Raw genomic sequence first — 25698 nt, 5'->3', positions numbered from 1 at the left:
TCTATTTTGCATTTGTTGTTCTTTCTATCTTTGGCTATGCAACCTACTTGACGTTATCGCATTCGCATTCGTACTCTCCCGCTCTCAATCTTCCTCGTGCGCTCGCTGTACGCGTGGCTTCGGTAACTGTAAACGTGGCGCTGCCAATTGACTCCAATTGCCGCTGCAGCAGCAGCAGCACACGACAGTCGTCGATACAAACATACTTACACACACAGCCATACACACACATGTGTATAAATAGAGATATATTAGAAGCAATACGCAGCTCACATTCGTTCCGTTTTCTTCTTTGTTCAAGTATTGCGCGCTTTGCTTGAACGTCTGCAATTATTCTTATTATTCGCCAATTTTAAGTTCGCATTTGCTTAGCAGATAAATACCAAAATAAACAAATACTAATAAAAACCGGCATTTAATTTTTTTGTATTTTGTTGCGTTTGTTATTGGCGTACTTCTAACAACCCAAATGAACTACTCAATTCGTCTTTCTGTTTACTTACTGATAAACAGTGCACGACTAAGAGATACTCTTTAAATTAAATCTTAGTTAGTTAGATTTGAAATATTTGATTTGTTTATTGAAAAAATGTATTAATTTTATATATATATATATATATATATATATATATATATATATATATATATATATATATATATTAGATTATATATAAATATATAGTATACGGACTTTTATTTATTTCAAATTTATTTTTCTAAACTCTGAGATCGTTAACTTTTCATGATTACCCAATACACGCACAGTTAATTCAATTCTCTATACCCTAACAATTATGTGTTTACGGTATACTTGGTATGTTTTGAAGTTCGATAACTCGCCTGGAACGAGTGATATGTGGCTGACATTTCACGCGAATTCCCTTATCTGAACAGTTTCACTGAATTCCGTATTTATGTATTTTATTGTACCCGGAGCTGGCGTCATAAACTACATTTTTATTGAAATATTACGCATATATATTGCAGTTAGAAAACTGAAAACTGAACGATAATTGATAGTTTTGAGCGATCTGATAGTCAGCGGACTAATCTAGTTTGTATTTACAGATTATTATAAATAAAATTAGCCTGGTTCTGAATCCATTGACAGACATTTATTAATGAGCATGGTTCATCTGAAATTCTGCAGATAAAAATAATAATAACCTCAATTAGATTAATCTGCACTTTAATAGACTGCTATTTAGGAGTAAGAATACTATAACGGGGCGTCTGCTACTATAAAATACCCTGGCTGCAGTAGTCGTAATAATTTTAAATGTATGTATACATCTTTATATTCTAAATATTTATATTCTATTTATGATAATGTTGTTCCTGTCTGCTTTATAGAGTTGAAGCTGTCTTCAGCATAATCTTCCTAAATGAACTAAACAAGCTAACTTGGAAATATCGAAAATATTATTAGAGTATATCAAAATTGGATTTTGAAACCAGAAACAGTCAGTGGACTGGTCTTGTCGACTTTTGACATTTTAAAAATAATTCTTAATTAACAAATCCTGTTGACCGGTGTGTTTAATCAAATATGGAATTGGAAGGAGGCCAGTGTAAATACAAAAACTGTATAATAAACCAGATTGCTGACGCTGGTATATATATGTACATGTATTCATTATATATAGTCTACATATCGTATAAATATATCAACTTAATGAACAGCAAAATAATCGCTGATGGCCGCGCACTTTGCTGATAAGTTGAAAGTGACGGAAAGTAAACTTTTAAAATTTTTGTTGCTATACATATTTATACATGTATCTGAGTATATTGATGTATATATATACAAACCACTCACATCCGTTTTTTGTATGATTTTGATATATCCCGTTCAAGTATCCGGTTCATTTTTTGCCAAACAAGATTAATTGCTGTGGCTGAATCGCAAGACTTGCTTTCAAAGCTTTACTTTGAAATGAAGTTTGCCTAACGGATCTGTTTTTTTTTTTTTTTTTTTTTTTTTTTTTTTTTTTAGCATTTTCTATGCATAAATGACCTTAGCTTCAAATCCGTTAGATATATTTAAATTGACTTGAATTTTTATCCTATGGGTCATAGCTTAAATAAACTGAAATAACAAAGGGGATTTTAAACAATCATCGTTTGGGGCATTATTTGCATATTCTGTTACAAATTTTAATAAAAACAATATAGATTCTATTGAGGAGTTAAATAAAACCAAGAGTGACATATTCGAGGATGATAGACTAGGAGATACCCAGATTTATATCTATACATATGTATATATTTATTAAATACAATATAGCTAGAAATGGGAGCATTGATAGATTGGTAGCTTATCATTTCATCTAAGTTAAGCTTAATTGGAAACAACCATTTTTTTTTTTCTTATTGGCAAAGAATCGAAATGAAATAATTGAATAATTTTCTAGATTAATTAATTATACCAAATTGCACGCTTTTCCTCTTCATTTTCCTTCCCCCTTTCCAACAGGTAAACTCGGCCACAATCTCACGCAGTGCCCAGCGATAGTCCAATCGGCGTCAATTGACTGATTGAGCCCCGCCTCCAGACCCGTTCGTATCAACCGTTATTTATTAGTCGTGCAACTTTTGTGTTCGCATTTCGTTGTTTTGCCTGCCTCAATAAGGGGGCTCTCACGCGCCCATCAAACAATTATTCTCAGGCTCTGTCACATGCGACACCTCGCAGAATGAGTCCATTGTGTGTCTGTGTGTGTGTGGTTGGCAATTCTGTAGTCATTATTTCGCTATCGACAACTAATGGAGTAATCTGTATATATATTTATATATGTATGTACATACATATATCCAATATAAATTTGTCACAACTGACAAAAAGGGTTATTTATTATTTGTATTTGAATTCTTTTTAAATTCGCAATTGAATATTAAATATATAGATTATTTAATCGTATAAGATATTCAGATACTTTCTTAATTTAATATGACTGAAGTAAATAAATAATTGAATCTGCAAAATGATAAATTGTAAATCTATAAGATTAGAATATAAGTAAAAAATATGTAGCCAATTCATATACTCAAATTTATATACCCTGTAAATTGATATATCCTCATGATATACATATATTTCCCAATTTTCTCATTTATTTTCTTTTCTACAATACAAGTTAAAATGTCAAATTTCTTTATATATATTATATAAATTGATATCACGAATAGCAATATCACCAATAGCAACAATAAAATGATATACATAGATATCATATAAGCCTGTCCACAATCGTCTATAAGTAATGTTTTCTGTCATTGTTTTCAATGCGATACGCCCCTTTTCTCTTTATACTATAAGTGTTGTTTATTTAAAATATGAGTAATAAAGAGCTTTGAAGCGATTTACTACAAACACGTTTTTATTCACACTCAACGCTATTCTATCTGAATCATTCCTAATGGGGTAACAGAAACAAAATATAATAAGCATTCGTTGAAATATGAAAATGAATCGCTTGACCGGTTAATGGCACAGCTGGCATAGCTCAAGTGCATTAACTGATAAATATAATAGAAGCACAAAGCCAAGAAGCGTTCAATTACCAAATGCGTAGAGAAAAAACAAAATAACAAATAAACGAATTTAGTGTCTATTCTGTAGTAAACCCAAAATGATTTATTTTTAACGTCGCTAATTATGTTCTTATTTTCTGGTAATTTATTTTCAATTCTACACAATGAAAGACTTAAAGATTATTTTAGCAGAAAAGATATGTGGCATACCCTCAGGTATATATATCTCTAATTTGTAACAAACTTTAATTGGAACCGACAGCCAGAGGCAATTAGAACAGCTGCTCTAACAGATGTTTCATCATGGCATATGCCCTCTGCCATGCCCTCATCTAAATTTAATTTGCCTTACACAGTAGCTTTTAGAGTGAATGAGGAAATATCCGAATTTCAATTTAAAATTTTCCATAAGATGGATGGAGTAGATCAAAGCATTTACTTGTCAGGTCCTGATTATGCCTATTACGTATATAAATTTGAGAGACATATTATGGTAACGCAGGTTCAAATATAATACAAATATTGATTTATAGTTTGTCCAATAATAGTAGAATAGTAGTAGTAAAAGCAATACCCGTAGTATTAAGAGGAATAAGTATTAGTATTAGTAGTAGTAGTAGTAATAGTACTAATAGTCGCAGTAGTAGTTGTAATACTAGTAGTAGTAGTAACAAAATTAGTAGTATTTCTAGTAGTAGTAGTAACACTAGTAGTAGTAGTACTACTACTACTAATAGTCGTAGTAGTAGTTGCAATACTATTAGTAATTTTAGTAGTAACAAAATTAGTAGTATTTCTAGTAGTAGTGGTAACACTAGTAGTAGTATCAGTATTGGTAACAGTAGTAGTAGTAGTAGTAGTAGTAGTAGTAGTAGTAACAGTGGCAGTGAACATATTTAGTAGTAAATAAGTAGAAAAGTCTAGGCAACAGTCGTATTACAAATATTAATATGACTCTTCGTAAAAGTAATTGGATCAGCAATAATACAGTTTCTATTAGTAATTGTAGTAGTGGTAGTAATAGCTGTTAGCTATTAGTTAGTAATTAACACAAAGTTGATTTCAACTAATCACAGATAGCTCTTAGACCCAAAATAATTACTCAATTCTATTTTATTGCAAATATATCTTATATATATAGGATAGTCAACGCTAGTTGCCTGCCTTAATGTAAACCGACTTTTCGTCGTAAATTCTCTCATATCTGGTCGCACCCGCGCTTTAGTTAATTAGCTCGAATCGTTTTTAATCACTTTGTGGCCTGACTTCAAAGTATTTGGCCCATTTCAACAGATAAATTGGGTTCGATTCATTTCGTAAGTTTGTTCTGTTCGCGATTTTCCCTATTGGGGATAATGGAACTCTATTTTTAGCCGGAATATTGAATACAGAGCACGCAACACCCATGCGAAACAAACTGCGAGCGGTAAACAATGCCGAGAGCTCTGCGAAATGCTAAAACAATATTATTGTTTATCACTAGGCCAGATGGAATGGCAATTGCTAGGGCATAAATATTTATACAATATTTTTGAAAGACTGTAAAGTTCAATGTATTTTTATGAAATGCAAAATTATCGATTTCCAGGCAATAATAATATATTTTCGATACATCTTTTAGTACCTCTTAAATTGGTACTTGGTCGTAGAAGTTGCGCACATACAAAATTAACAAAATATACAATGTGGAACGACTGTGTATAGAATCGTATATATGTATATACGATATATGCAGTTATACGCTTCAATGCGTAGGTTATTTGAAAACCGATTAGCCTTGAATCGCTGACAATTATAAAGTAATCTATGCATAAAAAAATACCTTAAATTATCATCAGAATTGGAAATTTACTATCCATTATTCAGATCAAATTTTGATATTAGATATAAAGCTGAAACTAGAGTGAGTTCTATAATTGTCCTAATCACACTACATAAAAACTAATCTTGATTTTATAAGATCTTAATTAGTAATATTTCATCAATTGTTGATCTGTATAATTATTCCTTATCAATAATACGCCTTGCAAACAATTTTAAACCTTCCACAATTGTTTCTTTGTCTTCTGCCTGTCTTATCGTACTTATCTTTGCGATAATTGCAATAAAATATAAATAAATTTTAAAATATATAGATAAATCCAACTTCTTATCATTGATCAGCAATCAGTCATCAATAAATCAAAAGGCTTTTGCCATCTAGTAAATGTTTTTGAGTGTTTCATATATTAGCAATCTGGTTTTTTATACTCATTCACGAAAGTGAATCAGTATATTGGTTTTGTGCAATGTCCGTCTTGCTGTCCGTCCGTCTGTCCGTCTGTCCGTCCGTCCGTCCGTCTGTCCGTATGAACGCAATCTATTTCGGCGCTATTGAAGCTAGAGACTTGAAATTTGGAACACATACTCGTGTATATCTCCGATTTATAAAGTGTTAAAATTTTCCCGATCCGCCCACTAGGGGCGTGGCAAATCGGAAAATGCATTTTCCGATATACCAGAAATCATGTTTGTTGAAGAGCTAGAAAGCTGAAATTTGGTATGTAGGTCCTCGTTGACCACCCAAGATCACGAGCTATGGCGGATATATCTACGCCCATTGGGGGCGTGGCAAATCGGATAAAACTGTATCTCCTAAAGTTGTAAACCTAGAATGCTGAAATTTTGCACGTCAGCTAATGGTATGATTCTATAAAGTCTGAAGATAAATTACAAGTCTACGCCCATTGGGGGCGTGGCAAATCGGACCTGAAGATATAGTGATTTTTTAAATTCTCCTATATTTTGGACACTATTGATGGCAGAGACCTCAAATTTTGTATATATACTCGGACTGATCACCCAAGACCAAAAAGTTTTGTCGGATATATGTCCGCCCACAGGGGGCGTGGCAAACCGCAAAAGTTTATATCTCCTAAAGTATAATAGCTAGAAGCTTCAAATTTGGATAGTTGAGTTACTGGTAGCCTCCTCTATCGATTCCCCAAAAATAATTTTTACGCCTCTTTAGGGGCGTGACATATCGAAAAATACCCTGTAATTTTCACATTTTTTGAGGGTAAGCATTCAAACTTTGCAGTTAGGGTACCGTTATCTCTTTCTAAAAACTGACCAAAAATGAGGATTCTACGCCCAGTTGGGGCGTGGCAAATCGGAAAACCTGTATAATCTACAGTATTAGAGCGAAACTTAACTACTAAATTGTTGATGGGATGTGAATGAGTATTCCGCAGTCGGTAACGCCCGACTGCAACGTTCTTACTTGTTTTTAGTCTTGAATTTTTCTAAATACAACAATAAATCATCGATAAAGTTTCGTATAGAAATGAAACCCAAAATATATTAATAAATGTCTTAATAAAAAATGTTGAAAAAGATACGAAATAAATATATATTATATATATTTTATGTATATATATTTATATATAAAATAAATAAGACCAAGAGGAAGGAAGAATCAACTTTTGTTAAGTAGACAATCAAATGAATTGTTTAAGAAAAATGTAAAGTAATTTCTTAGGTGTGCATACATATTATATATATACATATTTATCATGCCATGTCTATATATATGTATATATATTCAAAATATATTTTGCAAGTGTATACAAAAAGCCCAAAACGTGAAGAAAAATAAGCCCAATTTGAATTTAGATTTTCGTGTCGACACGCGGTTCAATTTTATTGTTCGAAATTCGAATAGAGCGAGAGAGAGAGAGAGAGAGAGAGAGAGAGCTGTGTGTATATATACAAATATTTCTTTTATTTTCTTGTTGTTTTTTTTTTTTTTTTTTTTCCTAAGCAGTAGCGGAATTAGTTTATCGCTCTATAAAATTAAAATAAGAAGAGTAGAGGAATCAGTGAAGTTAAGTCAGAAAATACTTTGTAAGCAATAGCAATACCTAAACTTTGAACACTTGGAATTCATTTTATTATAAAGCTCAAATTGTTGCTGAACTACATAATATACATTATATAATATATACCCAGTTTGGACTAGGGTCAGACACTTCTCTATGAATTTGCATTCCCATAAGTAATGAGTATGCCATTTGCCAGTAGCCAGACAAGTTAATGTTTATTGTTGTAAGCGTTTCGGATATTGATTGTATAATTTTATAAATTAGTTTTTTTTTTTTTTTAGTAGAATTCCTGCAGCTATTTATAATTCGCAATTTCCACTTTGCCGATGATTAATATGGGTGATTTATGTGTATTATGTATGAGATCATACGAATACATATATAGACAATCAGGAGATTGTGGCCAGGATGCCACACCTTGTGATAAAGCACCTTAACTAACTACATATATCTTTGTATACTTATTTATATATATACTTCGTCGTTGTGTATACATAATTATAATTTTCATGGGATATTTCATACCAAAAGAAACTCGTGCAATAAGACATTGTCGCATTTATTTCGATATTTTTCATGGGCGTGGGAATTGTTAAAGTTGCAAAATTTTTGCCAAACATCATTATGCGATTTTGTGTGGATTTTATTTAATGTAATTTTTTTTAAGAACTTGTTTTTAGTATTAGTGTAAAAATTATGTAAATTTCATCAATTCAAACTTTGGAAAGACTTCAACTCATTTGCTAAGACAAAGTTCACACGCAACATGAACTCTGTCGCTCTTTGTTATAAAACGCAACAATTTATATATATATATATAGCTTATAATATATATCCATTTATAATGCCTCTCCACGCTGTATGGCCTCGCTTTACTCTTTGACCTTGTCAGCCGTTTAGGTTTTTTTTTTGTGTGCGCAGTTTGCTTTTCGTTTTCGTGATATTTTACGCTTTGTGGAAGCTTATCGGAAGCTCGGAATCAAGGGCACGCTTTGCAGCACAGCAGACATCTGTTCGCGTACGGTCAGGGGCGGGAGTGGGAGTGGGAGTGGGCGGGCGGTCGGTTGAGCGTACTGTGGGTTCGACAAACCTTTAGGTGCAATTAGCAGTACTTGTAATCTTATCGCTGACATAAGGATCTGTTAATTATTTTAGTCTAACTAATGATTCCGGCTCTTTTCGTTCATTTTCAGCAGTTGGTCATGACGACCATGGCAGAGGATGGGCATGGCACTGCTTCTATGAGGTGTTAATTGGACTCTTCCCGCTGCTCAAAGCACGCAAAGCAAAACACAAAAAAAAAAAAAAAAAAAAAAAAAAAAAAAAAGAAATAAGAAAGAAAGAATTATCGCAGAGCAAGAGAAACCTCATGGTGTTGACGCTCGAAGATGCCGTCAGCAAACACCGAAGACTTGCGCCGAAAGTTTCTAGTTGTGCAGCAGCAGCGCTCCGCGCCGCCCAACCTGGCCAGCGAGAACCTGGCCCAGGCACAGGCTCAGCTCCAGCTCCAGCAGCAGCAGCAGCAGCACCAACACACACTGATGACGACTGCACCGACGGCGACGACCAGCGGGGAGCCCGAGCGCACCTATGTGTTCCCGGGCACTCATCAGGTGGGCAACACATCGGCCGTGGGCATGCCGAGTGGGCCGGGCATACCGGGCGTGGCCATCGTCTCCAGCCAACCAACCAGCACGCTTCACCCGGGCGGCCCCTCGCGTGGGGGTCATGCGCGATCGGTCAGCCATGGGGGCGGCGCCATTGTCGCTGTGGGCGCTGGCGGTCGACCCATCAAATCGGCAATGAAGGGTCACCAACGTGCCTTTTCCCAGGGTCAAATAACGGACTCGCCGCCGGGCAGTGCAGCGCCGGCGGGGCGTGGCCACAGTCGGGTGGGCTCCAAGACGGACTTCATACTGCCGCCCGGCCACAAGGACGAGCCGGTCAGGGAGCGTGAATTTGGTCCGTCGGCGCCCAGTTCGGCGACCGGCGGACGTGGCCATTCCCGTCAGGCGTCCCGCTCCGAATCGATATACACGCTGCGTCGCACCGAGGCGCCGCCCTGGTGGAAACGTCTCACCCTGTGCAACTACAACACCAACGACAAGTTTGAGGAGCGCTGCTACCGCATGGTGGTGCCCAATCACACGGTGCCGCCGAAGACGCCCAAGCGGGAGCATCCCAATGGCCACTTCGTGGGCAACAAAATACGCACAACCAAGTACACACTGCTCTCGTTCGTGCCCAAGAATCTGCTGGAACAGTTCCATCGCGTTGCCAATCTCTATTTCATTTTCATCGTTCTACTCAACTGGGTGCCGGCCATCAATGCTTTTGGCAAGGAGGTGGCTATGATTCCGGTGATCTTCGTCCTGGGCGTTACGGCCGTCAAGGATCTGTTCGAGGATCGGCGTCGACGAGCGTCCGACAAGCGCATTAACAATACCACTTGTCGGGTCTATGATGGGTAAGTTCTATCTTGAATATGAGAATTGGTTGCAAACGTATACGTTTACTGGATAATGATATAAAGAGGGTGACTAATTTTCTAAATACGAGAAAATGTATATTCATATAAATGATTAAATCTATAATCTACTAAAAATCAGACTAATTTTCCATTGGGACTTTACTGATTCTGAATCTAGGGCTAAAATTTTCATTGAACTTCAAAATGCAAATCAAATTTTAATGTAATTTGGTTTCGCTGAAAATACCTTTGCGGTAACTTAAAATTTTAAATGAATTATAATTCATTTTCCTATAAAATATCGAATTTGGATTCCAGAATGATCATCAGATTATTAGATACTACTAAGAGAGTAATGAAATTCTTAGAAATATTTAGTTTTAATGATTCTTGGTTATGATTCAAAAGATGAACTTGCTTCATACAAAACTCGATTTTCAATTCATATTTAAGTTGTTTAAATATCCTCATTGTGATAACTCCTGTATAGGTTTAGCATAATATAATAATTTACCTGAAAAAAAAAAAAAATTTAAATAAACAAATAAACTTTGATAACATTTACAAGGATATATAACATAGACGTCTGTAGCTTTTTCTGATATATATTCCATTAAGTACTATAAATATATCTATTCAATAAAAATAACATCTCTCTGTATTTACTGAAACTTAATTTTAATTTTTGATATGGTTAGGGTATTCGATTTGGTTGACAGAAGTTGTACAATGTATTTCTCTACTCTTACATGCTCGTCAAAAAAGCTGAAGAAATTTTCAATAGATCGCACTCTCAGTCGCAATCTCATTTTATTACATAAACAATGCTCTCATCTGCTTTATGTTGATCTTCATTTCAACGAATTTAATTGGTTGCCTATGCCAAGCATTCGATAACATCGAAGTGTACAGCATCATCTTTTGCTTTGTAGATTCCATTCCATTTGGAGGCTTGATAATTGCATCAAGCTGCGTTGAGTCTTGGCAGTCAGTCAGTTCGTAATTTATTTCTCCTTTGATTGTGCAGAGGCAGCATAATGAAGCAGAGCAGAGACCTAATATGCCAGAGCAGAATGCTTCGTATTGCTTATTAATTACTTTTGTGCCAGTATTATTTTGCACTGCACTGCAAAACTGATATAAACACTTATAAATCACATAGACAGAGTTATCAACAAACAGTTGAATTTATAGTTGACTAACTTATAATACTTGTTAGGAATATAATCTTCGAATATAATATATAATTCGTATGCTCGTATACATATCAAAAATAAGAGACGTTGGTCGTAAATCTCACTATATGAATAAATGTCTACTGAAATAAAAAATCTCAATTTCGAATAAGCATAAGATAGCGCTGGCTATATGTCAGCTTTTGTCGGATCAAAGCATCGTGTGAACTATTCATTTATTATTATGATTTCTTGTTCGGATAGTTTTTTAAATAAATAGATTCTGTAATAATTTGTATACCTAATAAGCAAATGATAGAATGCCTAATTTTATATATTCACTCTATTTTACGACATAAATATCTCAGAAGGCATAAGAGCTAGGAATACTAAATTTTTCTATATAGAGAATATATATATTCCGAATATTATATCCAAGTCGGTACTCCCATCCGATATTTAGTTTTAATGACATTTTTTATACAAAAGGATATTAAATGATTTTTATTTCTATTCGGATTTGCTTTAATATGGGCTAAAATAGGTAAAAACCGAAAAACCATTTTCAATTATTATTATGCGTAACAGCACTGGCTAATTCTTTTCTATATAAATAACTTTCCCTTTGCCGCAAAATCTAAGCCAAAGAGAACAAGCAAAAACGTTCAAGCTCAAAAGGGGCTTGAATAAATGTTTGTCAGGTGCTCGAAAACAATCTAAATTCAGTTAACCAGATGAAGTTGGCCCATGCTTTGGCTTAAACAAGACTTTGGCTGGCTGGCTGGCTGACTGATTGCGCATGCAAAGGCAGCGATATGTTCGCACAGATTATTCTTAAATGCAATCTAGAAATCGATAAACAGACATAAAGCGTAAAGCCATAACGGCGACAACAACAACAATAGCAACAGCAGCCTAACAAAGTTGGTAAACTTTCCCTCAAAGTTACTTCAAGTGTGCGTGTGTGTGTGTGTGTGTCTATGTGTGTATGCGTGTGTGTGTGTGTAGCTGCCCCCCTTTTCAGCTTCTTCTGCCATGTCTGCGGTTCGGCTGTGTCCCACATTCGAGTGTCGCGGACGCTCGCCGCACCACCACCTCTTCGCCGCTCCGCCGCAGCGCAATTCGCCGCAAGAGTTCCGTTTATTTATTTGCCTTGCACGCGTCAACTTTCCAGCCAAGTGACAATTTAGTTAGTTGCACTGCACTCGCAGCTGTCGCTTAGCTCGGCCTCTTCCCTTGCTGCCCAGTGCTGCCCAGGCGCAGCCTATACCGTTGGCTAATTACCGTTAGCTTCCAGTTTGGTTGCCGCCAAATCCTGTTGTTGCCGCTCTTATTGCTGTTAGAGTTATACTCTCTATTTATACAAATGTTGAAAAGGAGTATATCGGTTGTGATACAAATTTTTTATTTGGCTTATTTATTTATAATTATTACAATATTTTGTGAATAGTAAATTAATAATCTAGTTAATTAAATATGAGTACATGTTAATTACTGAATTACTGAATTAATAAAAAGGCTTATATCGGGTTGTAGTTTTAAAGATATGCAAGAGAGATATTTTAAGCTTATCTGTAGTACTCTATATTTATAATTATATCAAATTAACCATTCATCTTTATCATCCATTCCATATTCCCTCCTGCTCATCTTTTATATTAAATATAAAATATAAACTATAATATGTTCTCTGAGTCAAGCTCTACTAGTAGGTTATATATACTCCCTCTTCAAAAAGTAAAGAAATTAAACGTTTATGTTTCTGTAGCTTATTTCACGCGTATTAAATTGAGACGTTTGAGTGTTGGAATGAGTAATTGATGGCATAAAACCTTATTTAGTTGCGTTTATTAGAGGCGTGAAATTGTACAGTTTTACAACTAAAATTATAAATGTTAAACTTTTTTTACTCACTCTGAAAGCATAACAAATGCCAAGAAAATAACTAAATCGCGCACAGTTAAAGAGGCAGGATCACCAAACTGAATCACATTTGAGCTATATTATAAAATGAAAGCTTAGAATTATATAAATATAACTGTAGTTCGTATACCTGAATTGTGCAGTCGCTTACGCCCGACTGTAACATTCTTGCATTGTAATGCATGGCTTTCAAAGCGAACAGGTCTACCCGTACGGGCTTTACTCATGCCGTCCGCGCATCCAGCGCAGTTACATGCAAATCAGAGCCATTCATGCGCCTTGGCATACCAAATGCGGACGCTGAGTGCCAGCCGCAACAGGTAGCAGGCTCAATGCAAACGCCCACCCGGCCGAGGGCTATATGGACAATGGTAAATGGTAACTGGCCAACGGGCAATGGCCAATGTCCAGCAGCGGCCCTGATCATCTCAGGGTCTTTGAATTTCGCGCTTGCCATGAAAAATGCTATCGAATTCGTGACCATGTGAAATGTTTGATAAGTTTCAGTGAGTCACTGGCATGAGTCGTGGGGTCGTATCTGAGCTGGGCTCAACTGACATTACTCGGTCATTTCGCAAGTTATTTGATTTGTGGCAATCGCAGTCGCAGAGATAAATTGTTAGGTTGTTTATTCAGTGGCAGGCGTGAGACTTGTGCTTCAAACACACCTCCAAAAACCAATTCTCAAGTCTGCTAAATCGCATTAAATGTGATAATTGAAATATTTGGTTCAAACTACATGCGAATGTCTATGAAATTGGAATAAAAAAGAAGGGAAGCAAAATGTTAACACGATTTTTAGAATACTTTTACAGCACATTGAACCTACGTGTAAGAATTAAACCTGTCCAGATACTGTTATTCATTTGAATATTGAATAGCGCCTTTATTCTATAAAAATAGCCTATGTAGATTATTCGCTTCGTTCAGAGTTATGCGGATGAATTCGGATAAAGCTATGATTAGATAATGTATTGAAATGAACTACTAAATACATTTACATCTGAATTGATCTTGAACTAGATAAACTATTACTTTGGCTAACAAAAGTATAATATATAACTAGCTGTAACTGATCGAATGAAATAACTCCTACTGGAATTTTTTTTTTTTTTTGCCAATAACTTTCCTTTATGAACTGATCATGGTTGATTGAACTAGTTCATGACTCAAAAATTAGCAATTAGCAAGATTCGCTGTATACGTAAGCAAACAGAATGAATGCTAAATTTATATTTGATATTCAAGTCATTCCAGAAGTTATTCTTGGCTGGTTATATATGCTGAGCCCTAAAAAGCCAATCCCCAAATTAACAGATCTTAAAAAAAAACTTTTATTAATGTTGCTGAATATGATACAGAGAAATGATTTCCTTAGAATATCTAAATATATTATATGTCGCCTCTAATTAAAACTAATTAAGACTACAGTTCTTTCTTTGAGATAAACAGGCTTTAATCAAGATGCTCTGTTTTTGACTTAAGTGTTGATTTTTATTGCTAGCCCAGACGAGCAGATGACTCGATCCTGAAAGCTGTGAAAATGGCAATAAATCACAACATTCGCATCGTAGCAGTGCAATAAAAATCATGTGACAAGATTGTTGTACCTACGTCACATAAGAAAATTCCATTTTATTGTGGGGTTTCTCCGAATCCGCATTGCCCGGGCATATCAGCAATGATTTTCGCAAGCAACAGCGAATAAAAAATTCCATCTACAATTGGAGCAAGTTGGATTGGAAGAAAATGAAATAGATTACATTATATATGCAGAGTGGAAGATGGTCTCGCAATAGATATAGATATAGGTATAGATTTCTGTAGAGGTTATGGAATAAATAAGTATGTATATATGACCTTATAATATATATTATTTTTTTTTAGTTATACGATATGAAATTCATTAACATAATCCAATTTATATTTTATTATATGAAAATTGTAAAAGTACTAGACTTTTTCTTCATTCAAGCATCGTGAAAAGTGAATGATTTATAAATATAAAATTATATAAAAATCAAAGGTAAAGGTAAAAGGGCAAAATGGTAAAACAAAAACATTGTTTATTAGCAAGATATCAGAAATTGATAGAAATTGTATAAACTACTTGCTTTTCTTTCACATAACCGTGCAGAGCTGAATATATTATAAACACCTTTCAGTTAACGTACCGGTCCACAAAGTGCATACCGAGTATAGATCACGATCAGATCGCTCAATGATAACCGATCTATGAAAGTATATCGAGTATTATTGAACACGATTAGAGATCATAATGTGTAAGGTCTACCCACAGCAATATTAGACCAAGCTCAAAAAAGCTTTTCAAATAATGGATAGCTTCGAGTTATCGATTGTACTCAAACTGCAGTAATATCTGCTCATATATACATTCTAGAAACTGGAATCCTAAAATGAAGTGAAGCAATATTTCCGAAGTCCAAAGTACGTTTGTTAATACCTATAATTTTCATACTTTTCACTAACTAGTTAATAAGCTTGCTAATCATGCCATTACCTAGTTGGTTCTGCTAACTTATTTATGTGACAATTCCGTGTTAGCCACAACATCTGTTGGCTATCCCAGAGTTTAGCGATGCCAAGTGTGGACTTTCACCGAAACCGCATTAATATTCTAAAACCCAGCCGTGGGGCGAACATACGCAGCACCTAATCGATTCTACTGACAAAATGGCACATATGCCGAGTTGAAGGCAATCGGTAGAGTTTGTGTGGGCGAGGGGCCTTGAGTGGCATTTGATATTTGCATAGAGAATCTAATTGATATATCGAATAGAGCTATTTATAAATATATAAAAAGTATAGCACAACTTGAGCCGGTATTCCCGGCGTTAGCCATGGCAACAGACGGTGCCAATATCCTCCGTATCTTCACATATATCACATAGCTAGAGGAGACTGGCAAAAAGGCCTGTCTGCTTCGGTAGAGTCGTACCGGTTTCTAGCGAAGCCACGCGATTGACATTGAAAACGTTTTAGTAACTGAAAAACGAGTTTTTCCGAAACCGGTTAACAATCGACTTTAGCGACGGCTGCTGCAGCTGATGCTGATGCCGATGCCGATGTTGTCTAGTAAGAATCGCTAACGGGTAGCCTCAGATCATTAGCTTCGTTATTGTTACTGATGGCTGTGATGTCAGCGATTCATATTCAGAGCTCCCAATTGGTGTCAGCTGTGGCAGACCCATATATTCGCCCGTAGACATTTGTTTAATCACAATGTTAACAAGCTCAAGCTTATTATACGGCCGGCATCGCCTTTTTGCTATAACTTGAATTCATTGAAAAGGGGTAAATGAAGGAGGGTATGATGATTTTGTGCAAATGTATGTAACAGGTAGGCTGGATTTAACCCTTAAAGTGTATGTATTGCGGATCGTGAGTAAGAGCATAATCGGCTTAGCAATAGTTGTGCGTATTTTGAAAAGTAGAGCTAGAGCAGAGAGCTAATTGCTTGGCATATTGGTTCGTTTTTGAAAAGATTTTTTCGATTCAGCGATTCATGATTATTTGTTTTTTTGTTGTTTTTTTTTTTTTTTGACATTTATTCAAATTTGATTTAAGTTTCAGTTATTTCGGTTCATCTCTTAGAAATTTGATAAGCTAGTATTGAAAAATTCACAGAATTCACAAATTTTACGGAAATATTGAATCATCCATCTTACTCTCGCAAGTGGAAAGTCAACTCAAGAGAAAGCTAGGCCCTTTCTCCCCCTTTATGCATTGAAAATGTAATTTCCTAAGTCCAGATTTCTTGAATAAGAGGTACGCTGAAACCTATGCTTTTACAGTCATTCTATGCATGTCTTATGACAATATGTAAAATTCATAGCATAAGAAGGAAATAACCCGACTTTAAGTGTGCCCCGGACTTATATTTGCTATAGCACACGTATTTAAGTAATAAACTTATCTCGTGATATACGAAGTAGGTGCGACACCTATCGGGCAGACAGTTTGTCGTCCTATATTCTTATTCTGTCTATATAAATCTGTGGATTTCACCATAACTCCTAATTGGTCACTCCCAAGCAAATGATTCGCTCAGCTCTTGGTTGTATAACATGGGGTGGAGCATGGTAGACCACTGCTGTATGTATATTCCAATCAATTCGATATTATCTATCATTCAAGTGCATGTATTCAGCGTGTAGAGTGCTGACACGTTGTTAAGCTCGTTGCCATTGGTTGATAACATGTTTGCTTTATTATTGAAAACTTAACGCTTTGGACAGTTAGCAGTTAGTTGAGTTGAGTCGAAACACCTGCACTAATATTTGCCGATAGACGCGTCAGCATTTAGAAAAGACACATATGTAGATACCCTATGGGTTAATATTGCCAACTCTGACATCTGTTGGCAATTTCCTCCCTCTTTATACCCTAGACCCATTGAAAATGGGAAATCAGGGTATAATGGTTTTGTGAAAAAGTATGTAACGGGCAGAAGGAATCATCAAAGCCGCATAAAGTGTATATATTCTTGATCAGCACGACGACCTGAGTCAATATAGCGCTGTCCGTCTGTCCGTCTCTCCGTCCGTCCGTATGAGTGCGTCGATCTCTGAAGTTATAAGAGCTAGAGAGCTGAAATTTGACATGCATACTGTACCATACGCAGTACAAGTTTATCATATTTTTTTCGATAACGTTTTTATCGAGAATAATCGAAAAATTGATTTTGTTTTTTTCAGCCTGATTTTTACACTTAAAGACCTAGAGACTTCAGATTTATTGTGTATATACAGTTGATCGATACAAAGATTTTGTAAATTACAAATTTTGGATGCCACGCCCCCTTCGCCCCCAATTTGTAAAAAACGTATTTAAAGTGGTAGAGACTTGTGCTTTGAAATGTACACACATTTTAGTTCTACAAAAGAAACTATTCAACAATTAAATTCTCATAATATTGCCCACACTGCAGCGCAGCCCAAGCGCCGTCGCTGCTAACTGCGCGTGATTATACGTGCGTGTGGATGCGTGTGTATACATGTGTGCATAAAAGAAGTGCAAAATGAGTAGAAGATCAGCTTAGAGGGTTCAGGGTATCTCCTAGTCGAGCAGTCTCAACTAGAGCCTTCTTACTTGTTTCATATATGTACATATATATTTAGGTATGCATGATAACTTTTGCACATTTGAATAGTCCATCTTGTTCGTTGCTTAAGTGACACTAATTGTTGATTTCGACCACTGATTGAATTTACTTAAACAAAGAATGTGATTGTTATGGATGTGTTTTGCATAAGATGTGCCCAGTGTTGGTCTTTATACACATATGTACGTACATATATTTGAAAGGGCAAAATTGTTGATCATTTGATAATTTCCTGGAATTTCGGATCCCGAGAATTCTTATGCAGCTGCCGTAAGGTATATTTCTAGTCGCGACTTGATTCTGACTTCTTCAATTTGTTCAACAGATATGACCTTTTTGCTTGCCTCATAAAATTAAAAACTTAACACGAAATAGCAATAGTTCAGAGAGTGCAAATTGATGTCAATTTTGATAGATAACATCTGGAGTACTACAGAGACTTGCATAGAAGTAATTACCAAGTAAAAGAGTTCGATAGCAAATCACACATATGCATGCCGCATACAATTACGTGTCCAAGTGCCCTTTCAAGTTGACATATGTAGCAGCTGAATTAGGTCTGGGTCATGGCGCCCTAATAACCCTAATTTGAGGCCACCAGGCATTGGAAATTATTCCCCCAGCGAAACAAAACAATAAACCACAATGAAAGCTTGCCATCCATCCAACTCCTGCTAGTGTTAGACCATGGCTTTGTTGTGGTAATCACACATAAGTTTCGCTTTCCGCCTGTGGAACATTCCGTTGCCTGACCGAACGCAACAACAACAACAAACAGAAGAGACTGTGCTGAGAGACAGTGTTATTAATTATTAATCGAGCGTTTCAAAAGGCCCAGCAATTGTCTCCATGTGTGAATGCCTCTGCTTCCCCCCTAGCTCTGTGTCTGCCCCTGTCTCTATCGTACCTCGGCTGCCACATTGCGTGCAGCGGTCTAATTACTTGGCAAAATTGTCTTTCCTTTGTCGAACGCGATGAACTTAAGAGGGCGGTATAATAGATATGATGACGATATGGGTCTAACGGTAGTTTGTGCTCCAGCGAATCGAATCGAAGCGAACCCCACCCAACGCCTCTCGCCTGTCGCCTGTCGCTGAGCAGTGGGCAAGTGCTTTAATGGCATTCACATGATTGATTCATGTACGGGGGCTTTTAGCCAAGTTAATGACGGGGAAGCGAAATGCGCGGGCTTAAATATGGGTAAACTTTTAAAATCGATTACAAAAATTACTATCGTCTGCTTCTGTTATCTTACTGTTAATAGCTCTCGATCCGAGAGAAATGTTCTGTCACTTGTTTTTGATGTGTGGTCAACTAATGCAATAGACAAATCATAGGGTCGGACAATTGGTTGTTCACTTTATGGGTAATTCCCAATGGAGGTTTAAGTGTGGGAGAAAGGTATGATTGTAAATGAAGAGAGAAAGAGAGAGAAGGAGAGAAAGAGAGGAGAGAGAGAAAGAGAGAGAGAGAGAGAGAGAGAGAGAGAGAGAGAGAGAGAGAGAGAGAGAGGGAGAGAGAGAGAGAGAGAGAGAGAGAGAGAGGGAGAGAGGGAGAGAGAGAGAGAAAGAGAGAGAGAGAGAGGGAGAGAGAGAGAGAGAGAGACAGAGAGAGAGAGAGAGAGAGAGAGAAAGAGAGAGAGAGAGAGGGAGAGAGAGAAAGAGAGAGATGAGCAAACAGTATGAAGAAACGCCTTTATGAAGCAGATTACCAATTACCAAAATTGAACATTTTGCTGATTGCTAATTATATATATGTATATGATAATGATATCCTTCTGTTCATATGTTATCATATCATATTATAAAGTAATATAGTAAAAATATATATATAGTAAAAATATATATAATATATATTCATATGCCAATGGGATAAACATTGCTAAATAAGTCACTGAGGTGTATAAAGAGTACTTCTGCATTTTTTATTATCTTTGTATTATTATTTCTTTATTTATTATTATTTTGCTCCTTAACAAATTTGCCAAAAGCACAATAACAGCTTGATAATTTAATCGGCCGGATATTTGATTAAAATATTTACAAAGATTAGATTTCTTGGAATTACTCAAATTGTAGACGGTAAATAATTGAGAATATTATTGGGGCATATGTTATTATATATAACTGGAAACCTTGAACTAATTTCGCTTGACCTAACTCTACATATAAGGCAGATCAAATAACTAAACTATTTAATCGTGGCTGTGTAAATATGTAATTTACTGTTGAATAGATTAACCAAATTAGAGTTTAGTTGGCTGACTGACTGCCCATAGCCATAAGCATTAATATATGTCGACCTCCTGTCGACGTCTCAATGGCCCTCCGTTATGGGCTATCCTACCCTCATTAACTGCTTATAACATCCATAGGGATCTGATCGGTCTGCCTCGGCTTTTGGTATTTTCTCTACGTGGCTGCTTTTAAACGATTTAATATGAGCTGCGGGATGAGTTGTGGCTGAAATTCGGGACAGCTTGTGGAGTGAATATGTACAAGACCCGAGTCTAGCCAAGGAGCTTAGCCTAGGGGAAAGTTAGCCAGAGGCAATCGTCCCCTAAGGAACCCAGCCAGAACGAACATACCTATGGTGTGCATGGGTATTTGTTGTTTTTATTGACCCATTCGGCTGTGAGGCATGCGCGTGTGCTCAGTCGTGACCAAGTCAAATGAACTTTAAGTAAACTGCCTGCGTACAAGGCGTTCTCGCAGCTCGTCATCAATAACAGTAACAATAACAATAACAACTCCAAGCCAACCAACCACCCACATGACCCACTTTGGCCAACATGCATATATGTACATGGATTTATATTCAGCATGTACATGCATCACATTTCTATGTTGTGTTGTAACTGTGGCTTTCGCTTATCCAAAATACAATCTGTTTTCATGTAGCAGAAACTCATGCGCATTGATTGAAGAAAATCTTTAGATAAGACTCAGTTTTCCTATAGGGCAATAAAGTTTGGTTCAAGCTTGGAAATTAACTTTTAGTTGTTTTTTAGTTGATGTATCGATTTACTTTAATAATAAATGAGAAAAGTTTTAGCAGTCGAAGCTGATTCGTGTGTAGCCCAAAAATATATTACATATATGCAATTCGTAAGACAACTCTCAATGAATTGACAGACAGAGTGTTCAGTCGTGTCCTACAAAAACCTAAAAATTCTATTATACATACTTAAAACATAAAAATTAATATTAATTAGATTTTCCACAAATCATAGTATTTAGCATCAAAATTACGACGGGTGAACGAAAAGCATATAAAATTGCTGGAGTCTACATAAAGTATTAGACATTTCATACGAAATGGAAGATGTCCTATGGATATTAATTATAAGTAAAAAGAGCGATACTTTAATTAAATCTGTAAGAGCAGAATTTTATGTTGAAGCTTACAAGGGAGAATATCGCTCTACCAGTAATAGCTCTACAGATTTGCGCTCAAATGTGTACTAAAAGATTAGCTCATAATCAAATTTGCGGCAATGGCTTCAGTCAAAAAATAGATGCATAATCCTAAGTTCTAAAACCCATATAGCTTAATAGAAGTCCCATTTCGATTCTAGGTCAGTGCACGAAGAATATACATATGTAAATAATATTAAATATATTAATGTTAGGTAGGTCCATTGCAATAATAAAATAGTATTTTATTCCTATATATACAATTTATATACATATTTATTAAAAGAAATTATAATTAAAAAAATAAAAATAAATAATAATTTAAAATAATAAAGAATATAGAAATATAAAGTATAAATAATTAAAAATAATAATAATAATAGTTTTATTTTTCAACCGGTGTTACCCTACAAAATTAAAGAAAATCTTCGGAGTATTGCATGCCTGCTTTCAGCAAATACACGTAAATCAATTTAGCAATTAGCACTAAAAACTTTATAATGTTTCCCAATTGAGTTTTGGTCAACGACAACAGCTGTGGGGTTTGGCAATTTACTGAAACCCATAAAAATGGTCAGCTCTTGAAAGAATGGCTGCTGTAAAATAACATATATATGTACATATATTACTATTCTACAGAAATTTGCAATCATAATAATAAGAAATAAGAAATAAAATAAACACATAGAAGGTCAATAGAATGACCTTCATATTGTTTACGGTTTAAAACAATTTTGTAAGCTTAAGCAGAACAAACAAATCTTAAAAGATTTTGAGTTTACCCAAATTTATTTGGCAGACGTCAATTTCTACCCATTTGGAAATGGAGAGTGGAAAGACGAAGAGAAAAAAAATAAAGTGAATAAGAGAGGACAGAAAGACTGAATATTACAGAGCAGAAGAGAAATTGTGAGATGAAGAAGAAAAACGTTCATAGAAGAAAAGGGTAGAGAAAGGAACAAAATAAGAAATGAGAAGTGGAATAAGGAGGAGAAGAGGACAGAATACAGCACGAGATGAGAAGAGAAAATTAAGCGAAAAATAAAGAAGCGTACAAGCGAAAAGAAGAGCAGAACAAACGAGAGAAAACGAAGAAAAGTGATAACCAGAGAAAATAAAAACAGAACGAATAATAAGTGTAGTAAGGTAAAATATGAAAGAAAACAGATTAGAAGAATATATATAAATCAAAAAGAAACAAAAAAGAAGAACTAATAATCGAAAAGAGCAAAAAGCCGCTTAAATATATTTAAGAGAAAAACAATACAAAAATGTTTAAAGCAACCAAAAATGAAAATTGTAAAAATCTGACATTACTCTGAGATTAAATTTTGTTCTAGAAATCGCAAGTTCTAAAATTATTCTAGAAATATACATATATCACAAATTCTTATATATAAATAAATATTGATGATTGTTCTGTCCAAACTTAACTTGAATGTAACAATCAATCTAGATTCAGGCCTTACGTCACAACGTTGTCGGTAAACATTATGAAATATTATTATTGCTTTAAGCAAACATGTTTTAAAATAGGCATATCAATATCAGCTATGTGTTTCTTAAGCCATTTATTATATAACCAGTTCTGGAATGTCAGCTTAAATAATTATTGACCCCAATAACTATATTTGTAGCATGATCAGCAGATAATAGAATCTTTATATAGCTTCCCCATCAGTTGCACTTGCATCGATATCTATACGTAGCGCAATCTAAACCTCAGATAATGCTGTAAGACATATTTCAAAGGTAATTCAGCACTGTATACTATGCTGAGAGTGGATGGAGTGTACGTAGGCAAAAAATCGAAGCATTGCGTGCCATTTGCTCTTAGCAAATAGTAATTCAGCAATCGGCGGTGCTCATTGGCGAGGTAAACAAACATTAATTTTTGATTTCGCTAAAAACGCCCAATAAATCCACTGAGCTCCCAGTGGGGCCAGTTGAACTTCTCCCCCAGGGCTCATTAAAGATTCAACATTTATCCACTTTGGCGCCACTGGCGGCAATCGAGCGACGCCTCCAGGCCAATTAGATGACATGCAATATGCACAGAGTGCTACATACATATGTATGTATGTATATTCAGCCCTGTGCTGGATTGCGTCTCTCTGGAATTTGTTTTCTGTTCTCTGACTCTTTTAATCGATTTGACACTTGATAAACAGTTTGTCACGTTCCTCAGCAGACAATTGTTACCTTATTTTAAGCCCTGGTACCTTAGCGAATAACCCAAATTTCAAGTGAAAGTAAAACACTCATTCGAAGTGCAAAAATGGAGGCTTGAGTCATTGGCACAGATATAAACTCAGCTAAAGCGAAAGTTCTTCTTAGCTTGACGAGTGCTTTGATGTCACACCCAGCTCTCCACAGCATGTTGCTAGACCTGGCAGATTGTGAATGTATTTATAAAAAGTAATTTCCGCTTCTACTCATTCAGATAGTTGATGCTTCTAATAGGTTATTTATATTTATAATTAATAATTGCTTGATTTTGTCTAATCTTCAACTTGAAATTAAAATTTGTTGACAATGTTGCCAAATGGGTACATAAATATTTTAAGTCGAAGCTTCCTTGGGCGGAAAATTTCTAATTTTGAGAAAATAAGGTATAACTTGGGATGTGTTTTAAGCAAAGTTTGTTTTTTAGCATATGCCAAATACGAACTGAAAAAGTCTGAGCAGAAAGAAACTCTCAAACAGATATTTTAACTGGCTGGCAAGACTTTCCTTTCATACTGCCAATAGCTAAAGTAAATAGAGATTGCCTCATTCATGACAAGCGCAGATATTATTATTCACATTTCGCAATCGTTGAACTGTCAATCCATCAGCACTAAAATAATAAATACAAAAAAAAACAAGTAAGAAGGCTCCAGTCGAGACTGCTCGACTGGGAGATACCCTGAACCCTCCAAGCTGATATTCTAATCATTCTGCACTTCTTCTATGCACACATACATACACATGCACTTATAAGCACGCGCTCTGCTAACTGCGCAGTAGGCAGCGGCTACGCTTGGGCTGCGCTGCAATGTGGGCAATATTATGAGAATTTATTAGTTGAATAATTTCTCTTGTAGTAAGAGTATCTTTATGAAACTTTCAGAATGTGTTCATATAAAAATGTGTGTACATTCCAAAGCACAAGTCTCTAGTACTTGAAATGCGTTTTTTACAAATTGGGGGCGAAGGGGGCGTGGTATCCAAAATCTGTAAATTACAAAATCTTTGTGTCTATTAACTCTATATACAACGCAAATTTGAAGTCTCCTGGTTGAAAAGTGTTCAAATTAGGCTGAAAAAACAATGTCGATTTTTCGATTATTCTCGATAAAAGAGTTATCGGATGAGTTATCGAAAAAATAAAGCAAACTCGTACTGCCTATGATATACGCGAGTATGCATGCCAAATTTCAGCTCTCTAGCTCTTATAACTTCTGAGATCCTTTTGCTCATACGGACGGACAGACGGACAGGGCTATATCGACTCAGCTCGTCGTCCTGATCAAGAATATATATACTTTATGGGGTCTGCGATGATTCCTTCTGCCTGTTACATACTTTTCACAAAACCATTATACCCTGATTTCCCATTTTCAATGGGTTCAGGGTATAAAAATCAGAAAACTTTGTAAAGTGGGCGCATTTCGCTTATTAGTGACGGTGCAATCGAATATCTTATCGGGTAGGTCCAAGATAAGGCTCTGACAAAAAGAAAATTCCACGAAATGGAATATACATAACCTAGTTCGTGTAACGGAAAAGTGTCGCCTGCGGCTATTGCCAATTAGAGAATTGAAGTTGGAAGTCATCCGACTAAACAACAACAACAACAACGTAACTCACCTACAATGCGACCTAGAGACCCACACACCCAATGCGCCCCACAAAGATAACAAACAGAAATATTCAGGGTCTGATAATTATATTTGTTTAGAGCAGAGCTGGAGTTTGTTGTTGTTGTTGTTGTTGTTATTGTCATTGTCATTATTATTGCTATTGTTGATGTGGCAGTGGTAAATTGCTTTAGAATGCGCAATCTCGCTAATGACCCAATTAAAATGATGGCAAAGGCTTTCACCGGTACGCCGCGTTGACGTTGATCAAAATTTCAGGTCGCCTGGCTATGTTGGCACATTAATCTGAAATCAAGCTGTACAAGGACATGACAGACAGACACGAACAA

The 25698-nt window shown here is 35.8% G+C and overlaps 1 protein-coding gene across 3 annotated transcripts in view; it reads left to right on the top strand.

The window, feature by feature from the left end:
* Positions 1-25698, top strand: part of LOC6576940 (phospholipid-transporting ATPase VA) — a 36753-nt gene that overhangs the window by 1857 nt on the left and 9198 nt on the right. For 2 of the 3 annotated variants that reach the window (XM_044008707.1, XM_032729189.2), the window contains exon 2: positions 8591-9864. In XM_044008707.1, the coding sequence (XP_043864642.1) occupies positions 8786-9864 (1079 nt within the window). In that variant the 5' untranslated portion in view covers positions 8591-8785. The remainder of the gene's footprint in view (positions 1-8590; positions 9865-25698) is intronic. The other variant, XM_044008708.1, reaches the window with a different exon arrangement.

This window comes from Drosophila mojavensis, unplaced genomic scaffold, assembly GCF_018153725.1.
Source record: "Drosophila mojavensis isolate 15081-1352.22 unplaced genomic scaffold, ASM1815372v1 contig_36, whole genome shotgun sequence".
In the NCBI taxonomy this organism is placed as follows: Eukaryota; Metazoa; Arthropoda; class Insecta; order Diptera; family Drosophilidae; genus Drosophila; species Drosophila mojavensis.
Note: the sequence above shows the minus strand (reverse complement) of the source record. Positions and strands in the feature narration are given on the sequence as shown.